Below are 22,411 nucleotides of genomic sequence, written 5' to 3'. Positions count from 1 at the left end.
GTGCATGTCAGAGCAAATGAGAATCATGAGGTCAAAGGAACTGCCTGAAGAGCTCAGAGACAGAATTGTGGCAAGGCACAGATCTGGCCAAGGTTACAAAAAATGTCTGCTGCCCTTAAGGTTCATAAGAGCACAGTGGCCTCCATAATCCTTAAATGGAAGACGTTTGGGACTGACCAGAACCCTTCCTAGAGCTGGCCGTCCGGCCAAACTGAGCTATCGGGGAGAAGAGCCTTGGTGAGAGAGGTAAAGAAGAACCCAAAGATCACTGTGGCTGAGCTCCAGAGATGCAGTCGGGAGATGGGAGAAAGTTGTAGTAAGTCAACCATCAGTGCAGCCATCCACCAGTCGGGGCTTTATGGCAGAGTGGCCCGACGGAAGCCTCTCCTCAGTGCAAGACACATGAAAGCCTGCATGGAGTTTGCTAAAATACACCTGAAGGACTCCAAGATGGTGATAAATAAGATTCTCTGGTCTGATGAGACCAAGATAGAACTTTTGGCCTTAATTCTAAGCGGTATGTGTGGAGAAAACCAGGCACTGCTCATCACCTGTCCAATACAGTCTCAACAGTGAAGCATGGTGGTGGCAGCATCATGCTGTGGGGGTGTTTTTCAGCTGCAGGGACAGGACGACTGGTTGCAATCGAGGGAAAGATGAATGCGGCCAAGTACAGGGATATCCTGGACAAAAACCTTCTCCAGAGTGCTCTGGACCTCAGACTGGGCCGAAGGTTCACCTTCCAACAAGACAATGACCCTAAGCACACCGCTAAAATAACGAAGGAGTGGCTTCACAACAACTCCGTGACTGTTCTTGAATGGCCCAGTCAGAGCCCTGACTTAAACCCAATTGAGCATCTCTGGAGAGACCTGAAAATGGCTGTCCACCAACGTTTACCATCCAACCTGACAGAACTGGAGAGGATCTGCAAGGGGGAATGGCAGAGGATACCCAAATCCAGATGTGAAAAACTTGTTGCATCTTTCCCAAAAAGACTCATGGCTGTATTAGATCAAAAGGGTGCTTCTACTAAATACAGAACAAAGGGTCTGGATACTTAGGACCATGTGATATTTCAGTTTTTCTTTTTTAATAAATGTGCAAAAATGTCAACAATTCTGTGTTTTTCTGTCAATATGGGGTGCTGTGTGTGTACAATAATGAGGGAAAAAATGAACTTAAATGATTTTAGCAAATGGCTGCAATATAACAAAGAGTGAAAAATGTAAGGGGGTCTGAATACTTTCCGTACCCACTGTATATATATATATATATATATATATATATATATATATATATATATATATATAGCACAGCAAATGGGATTTTGAAGTGAAACTGGGGCTGATAGTCCTGAATATTTTAAGGTACCTGTTATCTCTCTAGTTATGTAAGTGTTTGTTTTCTAATCTCTGGGTCCTGAAATGATCTGGCTCACTGTAATCAGTCATTTTGTATGAATGGCTCAAGTCCAACGTCACACACCTGTGTTACTTAAATAAAGGTAATCTGCAAGCCTTCTAAGAACTGGGGCTTCCAAAGGAGGCAATTTCCTACTACTCATAAAGACAATTTGCTTAATAGACATGCTGCCATGCTATGCGACATTTCATGCAGCCATTTCCCCTTTAAATTGAAATTTAGCATGTTAATTTATTTATTACAGTGAAACCCAGTGTTTACATACAGTGGATTAAGAATGTGGTGACATGTGGTTCATACAGGGATATTATGATATACTGTATATAGGGAGGATATTGTTATATACTATATATTATACAACAATTAGTTTAAGTTCTCCAATCTGATTGGACAAGTGACATTCCTAGATTGCATATATATAATTAGCATAGCAGCACGTCACGCTTTACTGTTTGTGTCACTCTGCTTGTCTGGGTTTATGGCATTTTAGACAGGTTATCATTCTGTGCGTTGCTCAGCTACACACAATGATTGATTCTCTATTGGCTTTGTGTGGCTTTTGGCACAGCAACACAAATAGATAAAACAATTGGCCATAGTGTGTCCAAAATGTAAGTTACTTGATATTTGTCACGATTCCCTTGTTGTCTGCCCTGGGTTTCACTTGTCATTGTTAAATGTACTACACTTCCCAGAATCCACCTGCCATCACCACTGCCATTTTGTTCATTGTTCTCACCTGTGTCTAATTCAGTCATCACTCCCTGGTTATTTAAGCGCTGCTTTTTGTTCACTCCTTGTCGTTCATTGAATGTTGTCAAGCCTGATCTGTGTTTCCCTGCCCGAGTTCTTAGTTTATATTTGTTTCCCCATCGAGGGTTTTTCCCTTTGTATTTGTTTTGATTTTGCTAAATAAAGAAACCTGCATTTAGATCCTCTCTCCTCGCTGCCTCATTCGTAACAGAACGAACGACCAACTATGGATCTAGCAGGGTTCCTCATGGAGCTGACACAGGCGGACTTGACTGTCCGGGATTTCTCATACTTTTTCACCAACGTGGCCAGTTGCACCGGCTGGGATGACCACACTCTGAAGGTGGCGTACCGGTTCGGTGTTCCCAAACACCGGTGGTGGGAACTCCCGGAGACTGCACCTGGTGGGAGTACGAGAGACTCATCTTGGAGGAGTTCGCTGCCGGGGAACCACCTCTCCAGATCCCAGCTCCCGCCTCTGGGCTTTCCTCTCCAGCCACGGTGAGTGAGCCAACCTCCACGCCTGCCGTGGTCAACGAACCAGCGCTGCTAACTTCATCCGCCCGGAGGAGGAGGAGAAGCTCTGCTCTCCAGCCTCTGCTAACCATGGCCAACCAGCTAATGCCTGTAGCCTCCGATGTCAGTGAGCCAGTGCCTGTAGCCTCCGATGTCAGTGAGCCAGTGCCTGTAGCCTCCGATGTCAGTGAGCCAGTGCCTGTAGCCTCCGATGTCAGTGAGCAAGTGCCTGTAGCCTCCGATGTCAGTGAGCCAGCGCCTGTAGCCTCCGATGTCAGTGAGCCAGCGCCTGTAGCCTCCGATGTCAGTGAGCCAGCGCCTGTAGCCTCTACCGTCCCTGAGCCAGCGCCTGTAGCCTTGACCGTCCAAGAGCCAGTACCCCCCGAGCTTCCCAGAGCTCCACCTTCCGAGCTTTCCAGAGCTCCGCCTCCCGAGTTTCCCAAGCTTTCCAGAGCTCCGCCTCCCGAGCCTTCCAGAGCTCCGCCTTCCAGAGCTCCGCCTCCCAAGCCTTCCAGAGCTCCGCCTTCCAGAGCTCCGCCTCCCGAGCCTTCCAGAGCTCCGCCTTCCGAGCTTTCCAGAGCTTCGCCTCCTGAGCTTTCTACGGCTCCTCTCCCAGAGACTCCCGAGCCTCCTGCGGCTCCGCCTCTCGAGCCTCCGCCCCCTGAGCCTCCCTTGGCTCCGCCCCCTGAGCCTCCCTTGGCTCCGCCCCTCGAGCCTCCCAGGGCTCCGCCTCTCAAGCCTCTCGAGCCTTCCAGGGCTCCGCCTCTCAAGCCTCTCGAGCCTTCCAGGGCTCCGCCTCTCAAGCCTCTCGAGCCTTCCAGGGCTTCGCTTCTGGAGCATCCTACGGTGCCACCTCCGTCGGCTCCGCTTCCAGAGCCTTCCTGGTCTCCGCCTCTAGAGCCTCCTATGGCACCTACTTCCACGCCTCCGCCTGCAACGGCTGCACCTCCCACGGTTCGGCCTCCTGAACCTGTCCTTGCCCTGTGGCCGCCTTCCAGGCCTCCTGAACCTGTCCTTGCCCTGTGGCCAGCTCCCGGGCCTCCTGACCCTGTTCTTGCCCGGTGGCCAGCTCCCAGACCACCTGACCCTGTTCCCGTCCTGTGGCCTCCTCCCAGGTTCCCCAAACCTGTCCTTGCCCTGTGGCCAGCTCTCAGGCCTCCTGAACCTATTCTTGCAAGGTGGCCAGCTCCCAGACCACCTGAATCTGTCCTTACCCTTTGTGCCTCCTTGGACTGCCTGTCTGCCCCCTGTGCCTCCTTGGACTGCCTGTCTGCCCCCTGTGCCTCCTTGGACTGCCTGTCTGCCCCCTGTGCCTCCTTGGACTGCCTGTCTGCCCTTTGTGCCCCTTGGACTGCCTGTTTTCCCCTTGTACTCCCTTGGTCTGTCTGTTTGCCCCTTGTGCTCCTCTGGTCTGTCTGTTTGCCCCCCCCCCCACTCCTTGGACGATTTTTTTTTCATTTATTTTTTTTCTCTGAGGAGCGTCTGGAAGCCGCTTGTTCACTCCTTGTCGTTCGTTGAATGTTGTCAAGCCTGATCTGTGTTTCCCTGCCCGAGTTCTTAGTTTATGTTTGTTTCCCCATCGAGGGTTTTTCCTTTGTGTTTGTTTTGATTTTGCTAAATAAAGAAACCTGCATTTAGATCCTCTCTCCTCGCTGCCTCATTCGTAACAATATTAACTTCTTGTTTGTTGTCCTGAATATCAGCTTAGCATCTCCTTACCTGGTTACATTGATGGCAAGTGTATTTAAAACATATGTAAAACAACTTTGCAACCATTCAAACAAAATGTGTTTTTGCACAAAAAGTAAATAAATAAATAAAAATAGACGCAAGATGCACTTTTTTTTTTAAGTTGAAGCTTTTTTTAACTTGGCACAGCATTTAAAATTGCATACACATACAGTACATAGATACAGTGTATATAGGATGTGCACCCAATTTTCCACAAATTGGAAACATCCAACTAAGATTCAGTATCATTACTGTATGTCCCAATCAATTCTATCCTGTTTGCATGTCCCTGGCTTTTATATGTAATAAAGAATATGCATCCATGCTCTGGATGCTCATTATGAAACACTGTGTTCATCAGGTGCATGTGTAGCCGTGAACTAATCCAGGCACATTACAAAGTAGGGATTAGATGACGGCATCAAACAGAGGGAGGGAGAGACAGAACACAGAGTAGTGTTCATGTCTGACGGAGAGTGGACATAAATAGATTGGCCAATCAGAACTTGGCTAAAGATAGGACAGTGCTTGGTAAAAGTGAAGAACAGAATTCATAAGACTTCAAAACATGGATTTCATGGGGACCAACAGATTAAAGTGAACTACTGTATAAATTAAAATGTCTTTAGCATACAAAGAGTGACCAAACTAATTGTAAGCATTGAAAAACAATTTGTACAGCCATTGCCCCTCCTTTATAAAGTGTGGCACTGAATTACCTCCGGAAGACCAGGAAGAGGAGTTTAAGGAGGAATACTAGCAGGAGTCTCAAGCAGAGAATTCGGGTGGCCATGAGAACAGCCAGGCGGGCCAGCACCATGGAGGTGCCCTCTTTCTTGAGGCAGCTGGTGAGGGAAACTGAGAAGATGGTTACGTTTTTCTTTAAGGGTGGGCGAAGGCACCCAGAAACTGATGATGATGATGACTTTGAGAATGAAGAGGACATTCCCAGCCCCTACCTACACAGGCCAGTTTTGGAGAAGGACACGGAAGAGGGGGGCTCAAAATGGGGAATTAACTATGCCATGGCCAGTATGCAGGGCTGGCGTGCCCAGATGGAGGATGCCCACACCTGCATGCCAGAGATGGCTGATGGGTTTCCAGACTGGAGCTATTTCGCGGTGTATGATGGACATGCGGGGAGGACAGTGGCTCAGTATTGCTCTGGAAACCTGTTGGATTTTATTCTTGACACAGGTACTCACAGTTTACACAATTTATTTTGTAGTCATGTAAGTCAAGCTTTTTGTAGAAAAGCCAAATCATTATCCCTGCCAAGAAGATGTTGGTGGTTCCTATAAGGTGCTATTAGATGGTAGCTAAAATGTTTAGTTGCTGTGGTTGCTGGGATAGGTGGTTGCTTTCTGGCCCAAATCAAAATACCCCACCCCCAAGTCTGGTCTTTATGCTCTGGTCCTTAGATATGACTCGGTTTACCCCTTGAATCTAAGGAATATTTTGCCTGTTTTATTGATCATTGTATAAAATCATAATCTGATCGCTCATAAAAGTACTAGCACATCTCTCCTCAACAAATCTTGTGATTTGAGGGATCATTCATGTCTTTTGCACAAACGGTGCTGGATCAGTTAAGGGGCAGTCACATTGACCTTTGAATAACAAAATTTCATCATCTCAATGGAATATGCTTGATCAAGAATTTTGGCTGATGAATTTCTATATGTGAGGGGGTTACCCCTTTTGTTGCTTCAAAACGGGACACGATTTCTTCAATACAGTCCATTTTGTCATCCGACTGGGCAACAGGGGTCCCCCTCAAGCATTTTGCTGCTTAAATACAGGACAAAGGGCAACCCTGAACAGGACATTTTCATTTAGGACAAAATACAGGACCATCCCAGCTAACAGTTTGTCATGCTAGTATAAGCAATCTTAATTGTGATGCTTGCCTTAGCATGCACCGCTAACTAGATAATTTAATAAAAACCTGTTTTTATTAAAATTGTTAACAACTAAAATGGGAAAATATTTGATACTGGGTGGAATATCCCTTTAAATGCATTGCGGCAAGGATAATTTCCATGCACTGATGCAGATAATCTCAAAATGTGAAATGTTGGCCAATTAATAGGCTTGGCCGATATATTGGTTGTCATTAATGCATTAGCTGCATGCCAAAAAATATGTAACAAATCTTAATTATGGTCAGAGAAACAAGCCTACAAGCTTAACTGTCAGCCTGTAACAAGCTTTACTCAAGTAGGTTGAAAAGTCAGGTCAGGAGACAGATAGAAAAGCTTTTAAGAAGTTCCAGTCCTTGACCCTAAAATTATACTGTATGATTGTATAACCAGGTGGTGTAACGGTGGATGAGGATGTAGAACATGTCAAAGAAGGCATCAGAGATGGATTCCTTGGCATTGACCGACACATGCACACCCTAGCCCGCAATGAGAGCTGGGACCGCAGCGGTTCAACGGCAGCTGCTGTTATGATCTCTCCACGGAACATCTACTTCATCAACTGCGGCGATTCACGGACCTTCCTCTGCCGGAATGGCCAGGTGGTCTTCTATACGGAGGACCACAAACCCTTCAACCCACGTGAGAAAGAGCGCATCCAGAATGCTGGCGGATCCGTCACCCTGCAGCGCATTAATGGCTCTCTGGCCGTGTCACGGGCTCTTGGTGACTTCGACTTTAAGGAAGTGGAATGGAGGGCTCAGACCGAACAGTTGGTGTCACCTGAACCAGAGGTATATGAGCTAGAGCGGACTCCCGAAGATGAGTTCTTGGTAGTGGCGTGTGATGGTGTCTGGGACGCCATCGGTAATGAGGAGCTGTGTGCGTTTGTGCGCAACCGCCTTCAGGTCTGTGATGATCTGAGGGACATCTGTGCACAGGTCATTGATCTCTGCATATACAAGGTTGGTATCAGCAGATGGTTTTAACAGTAGATAGTGTATCAGTCTCAGACTGACCATCTGTTGCATATTGCATACAAAATTGGTAGCACTTCCCAAAATTATAAACTTAACCAGACTACGCAATTACCGGTCGTCAGGGTAGGTAGGTTTTTAAACATTCTGCTGGGAAACAAAGTCATTTTTACAGGTTACCAGTACTATAAGTACTAGCACACTGCTAACTGATAACTTCTAACCCTCCCACTACTACCTGTACCACCTGAAAGTAAGAAAAACATGTTTCATCATGGCTGTGACATAACTAAAGCCTTTTGGCAATTTAAAAATATGGGCCAAGTCCTTTGAGATGTCCCACCCAAACTTTCTGTTTCAAACAAATAAGTAAACAGCATATTATCACTTCATGTACACTTAGTTTTCACCCTGGTAGGTTAATGTAAAGCGGAGGAGGGCGGGGCCAGGCTGGAACAACGCACGCCCGGTCCCCAATCAGCCTGATGGGGGGGCGCAAGGGATAAAGGCGGCCAGGATGACATTTCGAGGGAGAGAGCATTACAGGCAGCTGCTCTTTGTGTTTATGTTTGTGTGTTTTTCGTTCAGTTTATTATTAAAACTATTATTTATATCGTCAAGCCGGTTCTCGCCTCCTCCTTTCCCCTGAATCTCTTTCAGCTTCACAATACTTTTTTAGCTGCATGTCATTTTCTCTCTCTCTCGAACTGTCGTCACCGGCCGTCTGTATCCCTCATGTGCCCCACTCAGGCTTATTGGGGACCATGTGTGCGTTTTTACGGCCCCGCCCTCATCCGCTCTACACACCTCCCGGCATTGCCTCGGGCCTGGGAGCCCCTGGCATGAGGTACACCCACCCCCCTCCTCTGGGGGCGTGCCTTGCATCCCATCTGCTGGTGACTCGTGGGGACACTCCTCCGCTCCAGACGGTTGGTGAGTCGCTTCCCTCCTCCCCTCGCAGACGGCGGCCATTCTCCGCGTCCGGGTGGTCGGGTAACTCTGTCCCCCGTCGAGGACTCCGCGACGGGCATCCCTTCTCCTTCCTGGGTTTTGGCACCAGTGTAAAGAGATTCAGGGGAAAGGAGGAAACCAGCTTGACGACATAAATAATAGTTTTAATAATAAACTGAACCAAAAACACACAAACATAAAAATACAGAACAGCTGCCTGTAATTCTCTCTCTCTTGAACCGACGTCCCGGCCGCCTTTATCCCTTGCATGCCCTTCAAGTGCCTTGAGTTTGTTTAATGAATCAGTCTGTTGTGTCTCTCAGCTGTGATGAGCCATAATGCTGAAATTGTTAGTTTAAAGCCATTTAAAGCTATTTTCTAGCTTTAGTAGTGTGGTAATAATACGAGTGATCACGGAAGTGCTGTTGAATATAAACACTGAGTGGCTGACTCACTTCACGTTACCAACTGGCTCATATTTCACACAAAAATTGTCTTTTTCCTCCACCTGGCTAAAATATGTAATGTTTTAGCCACATAATTAAATGTAAAGAGACATCTCTAAACACATCTACACTGCTCTTACACTTTAATTTAGAATGGCACGAACACAAGCCGAGTGACACTTTTTTTTATGAACGCCCTCCTACTTCATATAGTGCTGTCTGCTGAAGCTGTGTTTTGCCTATTCAGCTGAAGTTTTGCTTTCTGCCCCTTGGAGAAAACAGGTGGTACTTCAAGCTTGAATTTCTTAGGAATCTTCCTAATTAAGGTCTGGGGTCATGATTAATTGCGTTTATGCAACGGTAAATTTTTTTTTTAAGATTATAAAATTAATCGCACTGAATTCACATGTTAAATCCACAGCCCTAGTAAATGTATTATTTTTTTCTCCCCTTTTTCTCCCCAATATGGAATGCCCAATTCCCAATGCACTCTAAGTCCTCATGGTGGCATAGTGACCTGCCTCAATCTGGGTGATGGAGGATGAAGCTCAGTAGCCTCCGCGTCTGAGACCGTTAATCCGTGCATCTTATCATGTGGCTTGTTGAGCACGTTATAGCGCATGTGGAGGCTTCACACTATTCCCCGCGGTATCCACGCACAACTCACCACGCACCCCACCTAGAGCGAACCACAATATAGTGACCACGAGGAGGTTACCCCATGTCACTTTACCCTCCCTAGCAACCGGTCCTATTTGGTTGATTACTGGAGACACTCAGCACACCCTGGATTCGATCTCATGACTCCAGGGGTGGTAGTCAGCATCAATACCCCCTTCCTAGGAAAATGATTAATTATTAAAACTTCTAGCAACTCTAATATTTAAAAGATTGTTTCCCTTTTATGGTCATTATGGATGAAAGACATTACAAACAACTTCTATTTTAAAGAGAAAATAAGGCTTTGACACATCATAGTTTTACACTTGTGCTCATCTTCTAAAGACTTGAAAGACTTCAGAAGACATGACGATGCTTTCAGTTAGGGAACATAGTGAGCAATGGGGCTGCAACTAATGATTATTTTGATAATCGACTAATCAAACGATTATTAGAATGATTATTTGACTATTCAGGCGATTATTGGTAGAGTGGTGGTGGCACATAACTGTTAATCAGAAGGTTCAATCCCCCCGGAGCAACCTGGAGTTAAGCGTCTTTCTCAAGGACACAATGGTTCGATCCCCACAGCCACAACCATTGTGTCCTTGAGAAAGGCACTTAACTCCAGGTTGCTCCGGGGGGATTGTCCCTGTAATAAATGCACTGTAAGTCGCTTTGGATAAAAGTGGCTGCCAAATGTAAATATATTGCAACGATTAATCATTAGCTCTTAACCGACTATTCAGCTTGTGACCCAGCTTAAAAGGTATTAAACGTGCTTACTAACAATTAAGAGGAAAAAAATATTTTTTTAAAAATACTTCAATGACATTCACTGAATTAAAGGGAAGAAAGAAATACTTTTAATTAAGTTTAATTCAGTAAAAAATGTATTGCAAAAATTCTTGTGAATGCATATTTATTTAAAGATTTTTAGGTATTTTAAAATATTTGTATTTTTAATATTATATTTAACATTCTCATTTAACAATTTTTTCTTCTGCAGTATAGCTGCTAAAGTAAATATAAGTGGTTTTAAAGGAGTTTTGGATAATTATATTATATTGGAAAACAAGCCAAAACAAAAACAAATCAAAAATGCATTTTCACTTTTCTGTTCACTTCAATCCAGCTTTAACTCACAGAAAAAACCAACTCTCTTCTTAATAAAGCCATGTATTGCCAATTTTCTTCACGATAAGAAATGCACAGTGACACATATATTATGATTCAATAAGTTGAGAGCCATCACGTTATAATCTAGCTGCCGCAAGTGTTCACACTCGAGGGATGAGCGTACCAGTTATAGTGTGTATCAGCCGGGTGCAGTTTCAATCTCTCCCCCTTAGATTGGGACACTGCGTGCAACTCATAGAAGAGATGCCGACAGCACAGAGAAATACCAGTTTCAGAGTTTTTAATTATTTACATGACTTGCTTCCTTATTATTTTAACTTTAATAAAGCAATAACTCACTAAATATAACTGCATTTAAGATGTAATGGCGGGGTGTTTCCTTTAAAGATGCTCAACAGTTTGCTAAAGTGTATTTTTGTATAATTCCCTCATACTTTGCGATCTACATTAGCTGAAGCAGTTTGGAAAAGTTTAGAGTGCATCTGGACAGTGAGCTGTGAAATTCTTCCTCTCTTCAGTCAGGCGCGAGCTGTAGTGCTGCTCTCGCCCGTCACCATTAGAATTTCATATGATCTCATGTTACGTTAAATTACATCAAACGACTATTCGACAACAATTTGTTTTGAAAAATATTTATTGTCAACATAACATCGGCTAAACGTTTCAGCCCTAGTGAGCATGCTCCCTGGTTTTTATAAGGCACTCTGGGAATTCTTAGGGAGCGCACCTGAACAATTTTGCGACTGAGACCTCCTTAGAAATGGCCGACTTCCTGATCAGTGCCCTGACTACTGACCTAGGGAGCTGATTGAGACACACCCCACGAATTACAATTAACCACTCGGGCGCACAGCCACACTTACATATTCACCAATAGTGTTTGCACCCCATGATAAATGCTGTAATATGTGTGTTCACGACTCAATAATTTGTATTTCCACCTTGTTTACACATACGATTTCACTACTAACTTCAGCTCCATACTGGAATTTCTTTTACTGTATATTCACATGACCTCCAGTTGAAACACTGAGCATGCATTTAGCTCTGATTCAAGAAAATCTCAAGCTTTTCCAACACACTTGAGTTAGAAATCTGCATAATGTTTTTTTCTGTAACAACATCAGAAGTGCACACGTGTGCAGCTTGGAGGGAACAGTGCTGGTCTACCATTATTGTGTCTATCATCATGATTTAAGGTTTACCTACCTCTAAACATCACATAAAAACATTTCATCAGACATGTCTACAAGTGCACCAGACTTTGTACCAATAGCCAAAAGACCGGCTTTGCAAGTCTAAGCAGTAAATGGTCCCTGATGCTGAGTGCCAGGCCACTGTTCTGCACTGTACCATGCTGTCACATTATCAGTATCATGGCAGCAATACGACATTATTTTATGCCACTAGTCATTAGTCTGTGACTAATGCAGGTCAGAGTTAATGACTCAAGGCTGACATTGATTTAGTTATCTGATATTGATCAATTGCCAGACATGTTTACAATCTGCTAGTAAATAGTAAACTAGTTTGTGAAAGTACTGCTATTAAAAATGATTACCGGCTCTGGGGTAATGTAATATATAATGCGATATTTCCCAGCCGCATGTTGAGGTGAGGAAGATTACAGTGCATGAAATAGAAACAGCTTGACCTGTTCAGATATTGCTCTTTAAATAGAATGATTACAAGAAAGACAGGCAGAGAGGAGAGAGAGAGAGAGAGAGAGAGAGAGAGAGAGAGAGAGAGAGAGAGAGATGGGGATTAAGGGTGAGATTCAGGTTTAGGGAGATCCAGGGTTACATGCCAGCTACTCAGGGGCGGATTATGACTAGCAAGGGCCCGGGGGCCAATTGTCCCCGCTAATTTGTTTCAAATCTTGTCGAAATACTATTGGGAAATGGGCAGTGGGCGGGATCACACAGTCCAGAACGCAACAGAAATTCTGGCCCAGAATGGACATTTCAATGTAGAATATACTGGCTGTTGCATTGTTTTCGGAGCAGCCAGTATGTCAACTTAGCATGTTTCCTAAATCTCTGATAACATATTATGATAGTTTTATGCTTTAGTACAGTAAATGTATTACATATAGCACCTTTAAATATAAAAGATTTTACAAAATAGGCTCTTACAGCATCATTGCATGGGTTTGGTGAAACTCTGCAAAGAGTTCAGGCAGTTCTGGCTTGCACTGCCATATCTTTTCAAACTTCATTCAGAAGTGATCATCCCTATACCCTATTTAAAACAATTTAAAATTTTAAGACAAGGTTTTGTCAAACCAACATTATATTTTGTCTCGACAAACTTTATGGATCTAGTTAAATCAGTACTTTGTACAACACAAAATAAAATAATACAATTTTTGTAATATAGGGCAAACATGCAGTTATAGCAATAAATATTAGATAGTTTGTTTATTTTTAGAGGAAACCCTTGGCTTTTCAGAAATAATTTACAATTTTCTACAATATCATGAAAATAAGACCTTTCCTCTCTGAACATGCCACACAACTGCTTGTTCAGTCACTTGTCATAACTAGACTGGACTACTGTAACACTCTCATTGCAGGCCTTCCTGCATGTGCAATTAGAGCTCTCCAAATGATCCAGAATGCAGCACCACATCTGGTCTTTAATGAACCAAAGAGAGCACATGTTACACCTCTCTTTGTCTCTCTCCAATGGCTGCCGGTTGATGCACATATTAAATTCAAGGCTCTGATGCTGGCATACAAAACAGTCACAGGGTCTGCTCCAGCATACCTAAAATCATTTATGCAGATCTACACTCCTGCCAGAAGCCTGCGGTCGGCTAAGGAACGTCGCATTGTTGTACCAACACAAAGAGGCACCAAAACACTTTCCCGGACTTTCAGTTTCATCACACCACGTTGGTGGAATGACCTTCCCAACACCATCCATGAAGCTAACTCACTCTCTATCTTCAAAAAACGGCTAAAAACACATCTTTTCCAAGAGCACTTAACCAGTCACAAAAAAAATTGTTGCACTTAAATCTGATTTGAATGCTATTTCGATGATAGTGAAACTTTGTAATATGGCACTTTTCGTACAAATGTCTCCATAAGATGATTCGCTTATGTTTTCCTCTTTTGTAAGTCGCTTTGGATAAAAGCATCTGCCAAATGAATAAATGTAAATGTAAATGCCAAATGTTTCGGAGTTTTGCTACACACATCAAACATATTTGATACATTTTCAACACGATTTGTCTAGAAAATAATGAATTAAGTGAGCACATGTTGCTTCAATTCAGTAAATACTCATTTTGAAATATCAGTAAAAATATAATCGTTATTGTTCATTTTACTTTATCAAAATCAGGAAAGATTTCACATAAAAAAGACGATAGAATCACAATGCGATGGTAGCCATTTTGGAAAATATATTACTAGGTCTTCTACTTCCAGAAGAGCATGGAAACTTTCACCAGGAGGCATTAAACATCTAGTACACAGCTACGTTTTTCAGCTAAGTTTTAATTAAAGAAAAGTAATGTATCAAATATGTTACAAGCGCCGTTATAATGTTAAAGAGTGGCTCAAAAATGTAATTAGAAACAGGAAGGCAAAAGGGTTCTATATGAGGACTGAGGGCCTTCATAGTCACAGGGGCCTATAGAGGGGGCCTTGTATAAGCTGTGGGGCCCACATATTCAAGCTTTTTGTTTTCAAAGTAGATGGGCCACGAGCAGTGTTGGGGAGTATGAGAATACATGTAGTGGGATTACATATTTAAAATACAAAATAAAAGTAACTGTATTCCACTATATTTACAATTTAAATAATTGGTAATTAGAATACAGTTACATTTAAAAAGTATATTTGATTACTGAAGAGATTACTTTTTATTTTATTGTCATTTGTTTCATTTAATATTTAGTGCTTTCAGATGGAAAACATTTATATGCAGATCAGACCACTCTTCCGTTCTGCTTCTGCCCACTTACAAGCAGAAAATGAAACAGGAAGCACCCACCCTCAGACAGATCCAGTGCTGGTCGGACCAATCAGACAACTGTGATTTTTTTCCCGCTGTGCTGAAATTTCCCCCATAATTATCACCCCCTCCCAGATTTGATGCTGTCTGTCAGCCCATAAGAAAAGTTTACTCATGTGCTTGAAGCCAAAAACCAGGGAGGGAGAGATGATAATAGCACAGGTCAAGGTAATCAAATAGCAGACAAACCATCAGTAAAATCGCAACCCTGAATCAACGAGCCATGTGATGTCATAAACCAATATATGGACGGGATTCATTTTATGTGGGGCAATGTAATGATTCCTAGAGTTCTCACTGATTTTAATCCCGTCCAAAACAAGCATATCAGTATTTTTCCGGGAACACACACAACAATAAAGATTACAGTGTTTTCATGTTCTATAAAATGCCCTAAAAAGGTTAGGGTAATTGCAAATTGACATTCTGGTAAAATGCCAGTGAATCATGTAAATTCTTCATACTGTATTTAATTTAGTAATTGACAGTTTATTGGGGGGTGGGGTTGGTGGGGGGTGTCATGGTCATCTGGTCACATGTTGTTCACGCAAAAATGCATCTCCCACTACAGCACCCCCAACAAAAATCATCTTCCACTGCCCTGAATTTATTATAAAGTGCTAATTTGTCTCACCTCTTGCAGGGAAGTTTAGACAACATCAGTGTCATCATCATCTGCTTTGATGGCGCCCCCAAGGTTACACCAGAGGCACAGCAACATGAGGCAGAGCTGGAGAAAATCATTGAGCAAAAAGTGGAAGGTAAACGGACCAGTTTACTCAGTATAAAATGTTGCAGAGTCTGATAAAGATGCCTGATTAGATGCAAGTCCTCCCAAACACGTGTGATAAAAAGTCTCCAAAATATCAATAATTTTTTTAAATAATCTTATCTTTTCCTATCACGTTACCCAGAGATCATTCACATAATCAGAGCTAAAGATCAGGAACTTGACCTGCTCTACGTGATGAAATTCCTGGCGTCTGAGAACATTCCAGGTCTTCCACCAGGGGCGGCATTTCATGCAAGTGAGTGGGACAGGAAGGGAAAAGTACCTATTTATTTGCCCTTTACATTGTCTGAACAATTTTTGGTGCCTATTTTGGGTAGATATAAAGATAATGAAGTATTATTTAATATATGAATTAAGGAGGGAAAGAAAGAAAAAAGTAAGAGGACAGATGCGTACCTTTTTGTTGATCATTCAGCCCACAAAACATTGAAAATGTATCTGTTGCAAAAACATTTTCTGTAAACAAACCAGTTGTGCATTTCTGACTCTTTTATTTCTATTACAGGAAAGATTGCATAATTGCCGCATATCAAAAATATGCAGCAGCCTTTTGATCTCTTGAGCCAATGGTATGTGCTGAAACTTTGACGTTTAATTGCACATGTTGAAACTGTCTTGAATTAAAATGTAAATGATTCATTCCACACAATTTTATTTGACAATCACATGCAGTTATTTGGTGTCAAAGTCATGAAATAGTAATTTATTAGATAAAAGGCAAATCTGCATCTTTCAGAACATCAATACAAGTATTTCTATAGTTATATTTAGATTTTAATTCTCATATATCTTTTTATATTAGGAAGGTGGTGGCTTTGATGATTTCAACTAGTGGCGGTTTCCCTGGAAATGGAATCAAGCCTTGCATCTCTGTAGACATAATAATCAGTTAGAGGAGGACATTCCTGTGCCACCTGGTTTACAGATGTCAAACTGTTTATCCAAACTGTTCCTTTTTTTTAATCAATGTTGTTTATTGTAAACAGGAACAGGATGTAGAGGTGAAATGATCAAAGACTTTCACGAATGCAAAGCATTCTACATAGCCATAGTTAAAGTTGCACTGCTAAAAAAACATTTACTCCTTAAAGGTGCACTCAGTCATTTTTTTAAGTACGTTGAAGTGACTTAAATTGGCTTACAGTGACACTTGGTGCCTGGAAGCTGCATCATTAAAATACAGTAGTTTTCATTTACCAATGCCATTGTAGAAATGCACTATGCACAGTAAGACAGTATTAGTTCAATCCATGAATGAAAGTATCCAATAACAGGGCAGTTACTGAGATTAAGTGACTAGTATTCAGCTGGTCATGTGATGCTTACATGGCTGCCCCTATGAGGTGCCCCTGCCCCATGTAGAATAAAATATATTTTATAAGGCTACTGATATGACTGAACTCTTCATCTCACATGAATGGTCATGATTCCATACATACAGCTCTGGAAAAAATTAAGTACTACTGCAAAATTATCAGTTTCTCTTACTATTTGTAGGCATGAGTTTGAGTAAAATGAAATTTTTAGTTTTATTCTATAAAGTATTGACAACATTTCTTTCAAATTCCAAATAAACATTGTTATTTAGAACATTTATATGCAGAAAATTACAACTGGTCAACATAACCAAAAAGTTGCAGTTTTGTGTTTTCAGACCTCAAATGATGCAAAGAAAACAAGATCATATTCATTTAAAAACAACACAATATTAATGTTTAAACTTAAGATTTCAGAAATCAATATTTGGTGGAATAACCCTGATTTTCAATCACAGCTTTAATGCATGTTGGCATGCTCTCTACCAGTCTTTCACATTGCTGTTGGGTGACTTTATGCCACTCCTGGTGCAAAAATTCAAGCTCTTTGTTTGATGGCTTGTGGCCATCCATCTTCCTCTTGATCACATTCCAGAGGTTTTTAATGGGGTTCAGGTCTGGAGGATCAACGATGATCTGGGGGTGCTTCAGCAAGGCTGGAATCGGGCAGATTCGTCTTTGTGAAGGACGGATGAAACAAGCCACGTACAAGGTTATCCTGGAAGAAAACTTGCTTCCTTCTGCTCTGACAATGTTCCCAAACACTGAGGATTGGTCTTTCCAGCTGTAATGTCTGAAAGGACATCACGAGAGCTGGATCTATGTGCAGCAAGTTTTTAATGATAAAAGAATCAATCAAAATACTGAAACCACCAAAAACTAGGATGGTCAAAACGTAAACAAAAAAGAACTAACCATAAACTAGAGAATCACACGCATAAACATAACAACTTGCAAAGACTGTACAGAAATCAGGGCATTTTATACACAAGGGATAATGAGTTAATGAAACACAGGTGAGGGCAATCGAGGACAGCTGGCAGTGATGAGGGCAGGGAATTATGGGAAGTATAGTCCGGAAGGAACAGATGACAGGGAAGAAACACAAAGCAAACAACAGTGAATCGTGACACCAGCAGCACAATGCTCCATGCCACACAGCCATGTCATTCAAGGTGTGGATGGATATTTTTATTTGGAATTTGGGAGAAATGTTGTCAGTACTTTAAAGAATAAAACAACACATTTTCATTTTACTCAATCACATACCTGTAAACAGCAAATCCAGTGGTCTCTTAATTTTTTTCAAGAGCTGTATGTTTCTATATTACTATTCATTTCTGTAGAAGTAAAACTTTTTAAATGAGGAATAAAATGAGTGCTTAGAAACAAATAGCAACTTTGAAACGTGTATAAAATATGAATCGTCCAATTATATCATTAACCTTATAAAAGCTATTTTATTCTACATGTAGAGGGTCCCCTCATGGGGGCTGCCATTATGCCATGTTATGGTCACATTACCAGCCAATACAACTCACATAATCTCAGTAACCCCCTTATTATGGAAGATTTTTACACGTTATTAAATTAATCAAGGCTAATGTCTCGGGTTACTTAACTGTAACCCCTGTTCCCTGATAAAAGTGGAATGAGATGCTGATAAAAGTGGAATGAGATGCTGATAAAAGCGGAATGAGATGCTGCTCTGATTTAGCGCTTTGGGAACAACTTTAGGTGTGACCAGCAGTCTCTACGAGGGGGAGCACGACTCGCCAGGCTTTGTTTCTGAGCCTGCCTTCTAGAAGTACCGGGGTGGGGCTGGGTGGCCGACGGCCCCTCCCCCTGAGTGCAGCGAGGAAGGAATTGCCCGAAGGGTTCCTCGTGACTTTTCACCTCCTGGAACTTGGTGATAACTACATTCATAGATACATACATTCATCACCAAATAAGCCAGAAGGCGAAACCGGGGCATCAAGAAGGAAAACTTTGTCCTTGTCCTTGTCTCTGATGCCCGACAGGTTGAGCCATAAGTGTCTCTCCATGCTGACTAAAGCCAACATAGACCGGCCAAAGGCACGGGCCGTCTGCTTGGTCGTGCGGAGAGACAGATCCTCGATGAAGCTCAGAGAAAGCCTCTTCGTCGACCGTGGTGCCCGCACTCAGGTCCTTCAACAGATCAGCCCAACACACACAGAATGATCTGAAGACAAAAGATCTGACGATGCACCTGTCACGCATCTATTTATAGCCCTTCTACAGGTGCATCCAATGATGTCATCAGCAGAAGCTAAAAAATTCTGGTCAATTTCATTGACGTGTTGCACACATATTCACAGCTGGTCACACCTTAAGTTGTTCCCAAAGCGCTAAATCAGTGCAGCATCAAAGTGTAGCTTTTTGACAGGGAACTGTGAATAGTGAATTTCTACAAATGATGCCACATCCACGTCACTAGGTATCAGTAAGTCCATGACGTCATGCATTAACCTGTTTATATGCATTTCCCCACATGCGGTGGTGACGTCACTCTGCTTACGTTTAATATATAATTTACCGTCTATAAATGTAATGAATGTTAACAAATTATACATCTTGTCAAAGGTCTAAGGGTTCATCATTGATATCATTATTCGATCTGTTTCACGATAGCAATGCTCCAGAAACAGCAATTTAGTTATTTGTGCCAGGAGTACAAATTAATCATGCAGCATCAAAACGGGACTTCACCTTTATGAAAACGCGATCGCCATACTTGGGTCAATTGTCCATGACAAGCGTTCACTGAAAAACATCCAATAGCACTTTTTGTCCATAAAAGTGATAAAGCTGAGAAATATTGATATATTCTCCATTGTTTACATGAGATCTCACCTGAAAGAATTACCCTTCGTCGTCGTTCTTCATCAGCGTATGCAATCTGAGCCACATTCATCAAAACTGTATATTATCTTATATATTAGAATCCCGTAAACAAAATGAGCCTGTCTCCAAAGTCTGTTTTTAAAAATGCAGTATAGTTTTATTCATAATAGCCGAGAAGTGTGGTCAGACTTTGTGTCTTTTGAATTTTACTCTGTATACCGGCAGCGATTTTCAGAGAAAAAAGCTTGCAAGAACCTCATTTTTTGTTAGATCATCTTCAAATTTGAAACGTAACTTCTTTAGACTTGTGGCTTTGAGATCTTTGTATTTATGGGTTGTCTTGATACTTTTATTTTTGTTTTTTAGATTATAAAAACATGATCAGCACAAAATATTTCCAATACTATAAACTTCATCTTCTCTAACTTGAAAAATATAACAACATATATTAATTCTGACACTTGTGTAATAAAGCCCAAAGTGTCTTCTTTCAAAAGATACTACAACTGTGTCCATACTCCAAAGGGTCCAGTAAATACAACCATTTAAGTCATTTTCATGGTTTGTGCTCAAAAAGGGGGTGCATATCAACAGGTTAAAAAATACTGAGTGCACCTTTAAAGATTCTGTACTTCTTGTCAGAGCCGGCCCAAGGCATAAGCGAACTAAGCGGCTGCTTAGGGCCCCGGTGGCCACCAGGGGGCCCCCAAGAGCACATCTTTTTTTTTTTTTTTTTTTTGTGATTATACTGTCAATGGACAATGGTAATTATACAAAAACGCAATATTAAATGCAATATTATGTTAACGGGCTGCAGGATGCAAGCACATTCAGACAGCAAAACAGCAATGTCACAAAAAAGGACATCCTCTGGTGCAAAGAAAAGGAAAAAGAAGAAAACAGAGGAAGAGAAAAAACAGCACGATAAAGGTATTAAGTAGCTGGCTATGTTACGAGCTAACATTAGCTGGCTTGTTAGTTAACATAGCCTATGTTGCATATCTTCTTTTTTTAGGAAAGTTTGATTAATCATCTGTAAATAGCCTTGACATCTTAATATATTATTAGTAGCCTACAACATATTACTTAGCTAGTTTTAGATAAAAATTTTTGTCTTCTGTGTAAAAATAACTTTCCTGGGTATTTATTTTTGTAATAAAAATAAGCTTCTGTTCCATAAACTTTTTACTGATAACAACTTAACATTATTTACATTAGTCTACCATTTTGGGGTCTTTGCTATTATATTCCAATATCATTATGCCTCAATTAGCTAGTTATAGATTAAGAGTTGTTGTTTAGGTGTACAGATGGCTTGCTGTTGTGTTTAATAATTTGTGTTGAGAAAATAACATATTTTGTCAAATATTCTGTCAAATATGTACTCTTATGAAACTTCCCTAGGAGCACTGTTGAAATATTTTGGACGTGGGGCACAACCAATGCCACCTGCCCCAAGTGCCTGTGCTACAGCTGATGATGATTTTTCAACAATCCCAGATCATTATATTTATATGGATAAACCATGCCTTTGTTTTGACAGACAGTTGCATTACCTTCTAATATGACATCTAACATGGCTAGCTTTTATTATTATTATTTTCATCTTTCATCAGGTCCATCCACTGCAGGCGAGGAGCACTTCCCAATACGTGCATCCACTGATAGAATAGAATAGAATCAGTTTTATTGCCAAGTATGCTTACACATTCAAGAAATTTGTCTTGGTGACAGAAGCTTCCAGTGTACAACAATACAAACAATACCAAAAACAGCAGCAAGACATAGGTAATTAACAAAAAACAAAAAAGAATACAATATAAATAGTTATACATATACGTACATACACTCACCTTCATACATACCCACATACACACACACACACGTAGTGCAGTGATGTGGTCATCTATCCTGTCTGACTCAGAAAGGACTGATCTGGTAAGCAGAGGGCCACTCCCTATAAAGGAAAACTTCACATTCCCTGAAAAACCTGATGGCCGAAGCTTCCACTACACCAACAGAAAGTTAATTAATGGGGAAAAAATGTAAGTGGAGCTGGCTCACTTATTCAAAAAGAAATGATACCGTCTTCAGCTTCTGCTGCTAATTGTTCTCTAGGAAGTACACAAAACTGGTAACGGAGGATCAACAGGATTGGGTAAATATAGGTGTGCTACTGTTACATTTAAAACCATAGAAGGGTGAAATCATGCCAGGCAGACATTGGTATGTTGTAAGCAACACAGCTACAACTAATAAAATTGATAAGGGGTGTGTTAGATTTATAGTGTGCGAATAATCAAGCATTGACAATATTCAATCATATTGGCGGCACCGAGGGGCCCCCCCAAATCAAATTCTGCTTAGGGCCCCATAAAGGCTTGGGCCGGCCCTGCTTCTTGTGGAACTCTTTCAATTGATTTACTTTACAAACTAAAACTTTTAAAAATTAATATCTAATAATCCTTTTACAGAACATTGTGCTTCTGGATTGTTTCACAGTTAACAGGGTTAAAAATGGTTTAGCATCGTTCAACAAGATTTTTATTATTTGCACAGATGTGTAACTATACAATGCTTGTCTATGTTGATTGATATTTAGTTCTCTATCTTACATCTGTATAGATGCCTTTGCCTCCTCTATTACAACCTGTTTTTGTTGCTAGTTTTTATATATATAAACTAGCAACAAAAACAGGTTGTAATAGAGGATATAATATTATTATTTTTTTTTTTTTTAATTATGATTTTTATGACTCAAATGCACCAATAAAGATGTGATTGAAGAGGTTTATTTTGTTTCAGAGCATTTTCTCTTTATCTCTCTATGCCAGTTTGTAAGTGTTTGTTGTTATGAGATCCGAAGTGCCAGGATGAAAAGCCTAAAAGT

At 41.4% G+C, this 22,411-nt stretch overlaps 1 protein-coding gene across 1 annotated transcript; it reads left to right on the top strand.

Annotated features, from left to right (window-relative positions):
- The first annotated feature begins 5,017 nt into the window (after positions 1-5,017).
- Positions 5,018-22,389, top strand: LOC127631385 (protein phosphatase 1A-like). Its single transcript, XM_052109491.1, has 6 exons — positions 5,018-5,622; positions 6,741-7,312; positions 15,191-15,308; positions 15,462-15,575; positions 15,846-15,909; positions 16,143-22,389. Exons 1-5 carry the CDS (start codon positions 5,217-5,219, stop codon positions 15,857-15,859), a joined length of 1,224 nt encoding a protein of 407 aa, XP_051965451.1. The 5' UTR covers positions 5,018-5,216; the 3' UTR covers positions 15,860-15,909; positions 16,143-22,389.
- Positions 22,390-22,411: the final 22 nt, after the last annotated feature.

This window comes from Xyrauchen texanus, chromosome 38 (genome assembly GCF_025860055.1).
Source record: "Xyrauchen texanus isolate HMW12.3.18 chromosome 38, RBS_HiC_50CHRs, whole genome shotgun sequence".
Taxonomy (NCBI): domain Eukaryota; kingdom Metazoa; phylum Chordata; class Actinopteri; order Cypriniformes; family Catostomidae; genus Xyrauchen; species Xyrauchen texanus.
Note: the sequence above shows the minus strand (reverse complement) of the source record. Positions and strands in the feature narration are given on the sequence as shown.

Bases quoted from the DNA above. Each gene is read 5' to 3' on its own strand.
- LOC127631385 (XM_052109491.1), top strand. From the start codon at position 5,217: ATGAGAACAGCCAGGCGGGCCAGCACCATGGAGGTGCCCTCTTTCTTG. The intron at 7,313-15,190 runs GTTGGTATCAGC...CACCTCTTGCAG, and splicing joins TTGATCTCTGCATATACAAG to GGAAGTTTAGACAACATCAG. The intron at 15,309-15,461 runs GTAAACGGACCA...CACGTTACCCAG, and splicing joins CATTGAGCAAAAAGTGGAAG to AGATCATTCACATAATCAGA.